The sequence below is a fragment of the Otolemur garnettii genome, unplaced genomic scaffold (assembly GCF_000181295.1).
Source record: "Otolemur garnettii isolate 467f Iridium unplaced genomic scaffold, OtoGar3 scaffold00008, whole genome shotgun sequence".
Lineage (NCBI taxonomy): Eukaryota > Metazoa > Chordata > Mammalia > Primates > Galagidae > Otolemur > Otolemur garnettii.
Window position 1 is genome coordinate 11,874,744 of NW_003852403.1, and position 5,867 is coordinate 11,880,610.

The 5,867-nt window shown below is 48.0% G+C and overlaps 1 protein-coding gene across 1 annotated transcript in view; it reads left to right on the forward strand.

Moving 5' to 3' along the window:
• The first annotated feature begins 1,961 nt into the window (after positions 1 to 1,961).
• MYOZ1 (myozenin 1) overlaps positions 1,962 to 5,867 on the forward strand; it is a 9,737-nt gene continuing 5,831 nt past the window's right edge. The window contains exons 1-2 of the mRNA XM_012801298.1: positions 1,962 to 2,316; positions 4,852 to 5,000. Coding sequence (XP_012656752.1) covers positions 4,870 to 5,000 — 131 coding nt within the window. The 5' untranslated portion in view covers positions 1,962 to 2,316; positions 4,852 to 4,869. The remainder of the gene's footprint in view (positions 2,317 to 4,851; positions 5,001 to 5,867) is intronic.

The following is a 5,867-nucleotide window of genomic DNA, read 5'->3' on the forward strand; positions in this document are numbered from 1 at the left end:
GTTGAGCTATAGGTGCCGAGCCATAAGTAATTTTTTTTTTTGAGATAGAGTCTCGCTTTGTTGCCCTTGATAGAGTGTTGTAGCATCACAGCTCACAGCAACCTCTAGCTCCTAGGCTTAGGCAATTCTCTTGCCTCAGCCTCCCAAGTACTTGGGACTACAGGCACCCACCACAACACCCAGCTATTTTTTGTTGCAGTTTGGCCAAGGCCAGGTGTGAACCTGCCACCCTCAGTATATGGGGCTGGCGCCCTACTCACTGAGCCACAGGCACCACTCTATAACTAATTTTTGAACCAGAGTCTCAGTCTCACCCTAGGTAAAGTACCAGAGCATCATAGCTCACAGCAACCTCAAACTCTTGGGCTCAAGTGATTCTCCTGTTGCAGTCTTCCAAACAGCTGGAACTAAAAGGGACTACCACATAGCCTGGCTAATTTTTTTTCCTTCTATTTTTAGTAGAGATGGGGTCTCGCTTTTGCTCAGGTGGTCTTGAACTCCTGTGTTCAAGCAATTTACCCACCTTGGCCTCTCAGAGTGCAAGGATTATAGGCGTGAGCCACCTCGCCCAGCCATAAATATATATTTTTAAAAAGCCACTTCCAGGCTCGGTATCTGTGGCTCAAGTGGCTAAGGTGCCAGCCACATACACTTGAGCTGGTGGGTTAGAATCCAGCCCTGGTCCACCAAACAACAATGATGTCTGCAACCAAAAAACAGCCAGGCATTGTGGTGGGTGCCTATAGTGCTAGCTACTTGGGAGGCAGAGTCAAGAGAATTGCTTGAGCCCAGAATTTGGAGGTTACTGTGAACTGTGATGCCACAGCTCTCTACCCAGGGTGACAGTTTGAGGCTCTGTCTCAAAAAAAATTTTTTTTAAAGCCACTTTCTAAGTCAGCTACAACAGGGTGCCAGTGGCTATAGCAGAGATGCAGCAGCAGCTGCTTCCAGAACCTAAGCAGAAGGTAGAAGATTTAAGGTGTTTCTGCAGCTACTAAGGAAGGGGCTGGGAAAATGGTAGACGTTCCTCAAGGGGGCTCTCAAGCTTATGCCCCTGCCCAGAGGCATCTTTGGAACAATATGGGGCAGTCCAGATCACACAGGGCATGTTCTCCATTTGAAGAAACCTCAAGTTGGAACCTCAGAGAGCAAGGCGTTGGCAGGTCACATGTGTGTCTCAGGGAGACTTCGATGTCTATCCTGCATATCAGGCTGAACTGTACACCCTAACAGCAAATGGGGGTAAAAAGGAAGGTCCAAGTATCTGTACTTAGAATGGCTAGAGTTTAAGAGAAAAGGGAATGAGGTAGACAAAATAATTGCTCAAATCTTCCCCACTTTGTTCTCATATTCCATGCCTGGGAAACACTGGGTTTGGTTAGTTTGGTACTTTATCCTGCGAAAAGCTGGCCCTAACAGAGAAAAGACCAATTTATGTAGGAACTTTACAAAAGCAGTTTCTTTTATTTATTTATTTATTTATTTATTTATTTTGAGACAGAGCCTCAAGCTGTCCCCCTGGGTAGAGTGCCGTGGCATTACAGCTCACAGCAACCTCCAACTCCTGGGCTCAAGCGAGTCTCCTGCCTCTGCCTCCCAAGTAGCTGGGACCACAGGCACCCGCCACAACGCCTGGCTATTTTTTGGTTGCAGCGGTCATTGTTGTTTGGCGGGTCCGGGCTGGAGATTCGAACCCGCCACCTTAGGTGTAGGTGGCTGGCGCCTTAGCCGGTTGAGCTATAGGCGCCGAGCCACAAGAGCAGTTTCATTCTGAAGACTTCCTGAGCCCTGACACAGTGCCTTAAGTCCTCCCACCCCAAATATACCCACAGGTCTTTCCAGCTCTGGATTGGATTGGCTCTGAGTGACTTCCAGGGCATGTTCTTCAAGTTCTCTCTCTCCCACACTGAATTCCTATCCACCACTTGCTGCCTGCCTCCTCTTTTCCTCTGAGTCTTCAATTTCTCCCTCAGTGTTTCTTTGGCTGTCAGACTTGAGGTGCTGAGGGAAGGGAGTGCCTAGGCAGAACGCGCAGCAAGACAGCTATGGCTCAGACAGCTCAGCCGGAAAATCTCAAAGGTCTTTCCTACCCTTCTAGAGCTTCTGGGCAAGGAGGGCGGGATCTTGGTTCCAGGGTCTCAGTACCCCCTGTGCCATTTGAGCTGCTTGTGCTCATCATCTCTATTAATAACTACCCCCCTCCCCCACTGCCAGTGCTGCACCCACGCCTGCCCAGCTCATGTTCTCCGGTCACAGCAGCTCAGTCCTCCAAAGCTGCTGGACCCCAGGGAGAGCTGACCACTGCCTAAACAGCCGGTAAGTCCCCAGCCCTATGGTTAGAGGGGCTGGAGCCCACTCTGTTGATTTCTGTGTCTGTGTCTGCAATTATGAAACTATGATTCTTGATCCTGGGGGAATAGCCCCCCTCCCCATCTATGCACAGCTCCCAGCTGTCCAGTTCAGGGGAGCCACAGAGAGTTGGAAGGAGGGGGGCCCAGGAGGTTTGAGGGAATGGAGATGTTGGGGATGCACTGGAAAAAAAGGGAAACTAGACCCACTAAGTTAGTAGAGTTGTAGATGTGTTTTTGAAACAAGACTCAGCAGAGGATAGTATTTTGCTAAGTGCCAACTTCTGTTAAGGAGGGGCTGGAGTCTGTATCGTTTCATAGCTTGTTCCCTTCCACTGCCATATCCTATTACTATGTTCTGTCCTTCCTCAATGCCTCGCTGCTACAGTATTGCTGAATTGACACGTATTGGTGTTCAGATGGCCCTTTCTCATCACTCTGCTCTGGGGTCTGGAGTGAGAGAGACTAAAGGAGCCAGGACCTCCCAGGCCCAGTTCCAGCTGGCCCAATGGAAGAGCAACAACTCTTCTTCCTATAGAGAATGTTTTTGGCTGAATCTCCAATCTCGTCAAGCCTGGTAGAACATTCCTCTCCTCCCACCCCCACCGGGGTTTGAGGGAAGACTGAGGAGAGAACAGCACCTGGAATCATAGCCCCAATCTGACATCTCAACGCAAATAAAAACTTCAAATAATGCCAAGCCAATGAAACTTGGGTGCATTGCCCTGCCTGTATTATTGTTGTTTTTTAAACATCTGCACTCCTGGCTATGTTCCTAAGCTACATATCCACTCTATGTAAAACAGCTCACAACAGGCTGATCCAAGATGGGGGCTGGGGTACATCTAAACTTCTGCCCTCCCTCCCGAGAAAATGGAAGCCTTAAAGCAATGGTTCTCAACCTTCCTAATGCCGTGGACCTTTAACACAGTTCCTGTGGGTCGTGACCCACAGGTTGAGAACCACTGCCCTAAAGCAATGAGTTTTCACCTTTTGGGGGAATACATAGTTCTTTGAAAATATGATGCAATTTTATCCCCTGAAGTCTTTAACCCCAGGTTAAGAAGTTTGCCCTTGGCCAGCAGTGTCTTGGGCTCGTATTCCCAGGAATTTGGGAAGCTGAGGCAGGACCATCACATGAGGCCAGGAGTTTGAAACCAGTTGGGCAACATAGTGAGACCCCCATCTCAACAAAAAGTTTAAAAACTTAGCTGGGTAGGGCAACACCTGTGATTCAAAGGAGTAGGGCACCGGCCCCAAGTGCTGGAGGTGGCGGGTTCAAACCCAGCCCCGGCCAAAACCAGCAACCCCCCCCTCCAAACTTAGCTGGGTATAACAGTGTGCATCTGAAGTCCCAGATACTTCAGAGACTAAGGCAGGAGGATAGCTTGGGCCCAAGATATTTAGGCTGTCGTGAGCTAAGATCACACAACTGCACTCTAACCTGGGTAACAGAGTGAGACCATGTCTCTAAAAAGAAAAAAATAGCTGGGTGCGGTGGCTCACGCCTGTAATCCCAGCACTGTGGGAAGCTGAGGAGGGAGAATTGCTTAAGCTTAGGAGTTCAAAACTTGCTTGAGCAAGAGTGAGACCTCGACTCCTAAAAAAATGAAAAACTCAGCCAGGTGCCACAGTAAGTGACTGTAATCCCAGTGCCTTCCAGAGGATACGGCAGCGGGATGCCCACAGCCCAAGTCTGAGGTTGCACTTGCACTGAGCTATGATGCCATTGCACGCTGCTAAGAACACGGGTGGGACTCTGTCTCAAAAAAAAAAAAAAAAAAAAAAAAAAAATAAAAATAAAAAAGAAAATTAAAAAAAAGAGAGAGAGAGAGAGAGAGAAACAGGTGATGCCTATAGCTCAGTGGATAGAGCACCAGCCACGTACACCCAGGCTGGTGGGTTCAAACCCACCCTGGGCCAGCTAAATAGCAATGACAACTGCAACAAAACAATAGCTGGACATTGTGGAAAGTGCTTGAGTCACAGCTACTTGGAGGGCTGAGCCAAGAGAATAGTTTAAGTCCAAGAGTTTGAGGTTGCTGTGAGTTGTGACACCACGGCACTCTACCAAGGGTGACATACATAGTAAGACTCTGTCCCAAAAAAGAAAACAGAAAAGAAAAGAAAGAAAAAAACAGTCCCAGCTGGGCAGGGTGGCTCATGCTTATAATCTCAGCACACTGGGAGGCTGAAGAAGGTGGATGACTTGAGTCAGGAGTTCAAGACCAGTCTGAGCAAGAGACTCCATCTCTACTAAAAATAGATGAAAACTAGTAGGGTATGGTGGCAGGTTTCTGTAGTCTCAGCTACTCTGGAGGCTGAGACAAGAGGATCACTTGAGCCCAAGAGTTTGAGGTTGTTGTGAGCTATGACTCCCCAGGACTCTACCCAGGGCGACGGAGTGAGACTTCATCTCAAAAAAATAGAAAACTAGGAAAAAAAAAAAAAACCAAGCAAACAAAAAAACTAATCCCTATTCATCCTCCAATTCCTTATCTAGGCTGACTCCACCTCCACAATGCCACTCTCAGGAACTCCAGCCCCCAACAAGAAGAGGAAATCCAGTAAGCTGATCATGGAACTCACTGGAGGTAGGGATATTTTCATCTACCTAGAATGGGATTTATTCTTAAGAGCATCATTGGCTGGGTGCAGTGGCTCACCCCTGTAATCCTAGCACTCCAGGAGGTTGAGGCGGGTGGATTGCCTGAGGTCACAGGTTTGAGACCAAACTGAGCTAGAACAAGACCTCATATCCAAAAAAATAACCTAGCATTGTGGCAGTAGTCCCAGGTACTTAGGAGGCTGAGGCAAGAGAATCACTTGAGCTCAAGACACTGAGGTTGCTGTGAGCTATGACAGCAGAGCACCCTACAGAGGATGACAAAGGGAGACTCTTTTTCTAAAAAAAAAAAAAAAAAAAAGCATCCTTGATCCAAGAGTCCCAGCAATATCATAAAGTCATATATGTCTTAGGATGAATAAACAAAAGGAATTCCAGTATCTGAAGGGCAGAGTGGTAGGGAGACAGGGGTGGGGAGAGGGTAAGAAAGGTAGGGAGAAAGAATCCACCACTGACTACTCATCCTTCCACCATTTTCACCTTGTAATCTGAAATAACATCCTGCCATATTGCCCAGCACAGGTCCAGGGCCAGAGGGCACATGGGTCAGTGAGGTATAAATAAGGAAGGAAACATGACTAAGGCCTCAATAGTTTCTTTACTTAAAAGGCTAAGGGGACACATCTCCCAATACCAAGGTTCTTAGGAGCCAGAGTTCACGGAGGAGAAAAAAAGGGAAGACAGGAGTTAAGACAGGAGTCTGAGGCCAGGCACGGTGGCTTAACACCTGTAATCCTAACACTCTGGGAGGCCAAGGCGGGTGGATTGCCTGAGCTTAGGAGTTTGAGACCAGCCTGAGCAAGAGTCTCTACTAAAATTGAAAAACTGAGGCTAAAGGATCACTTGAGCCCAAAAGTTTGAGGTTGCTGTTAGCTATGATGCCACGGCACTCT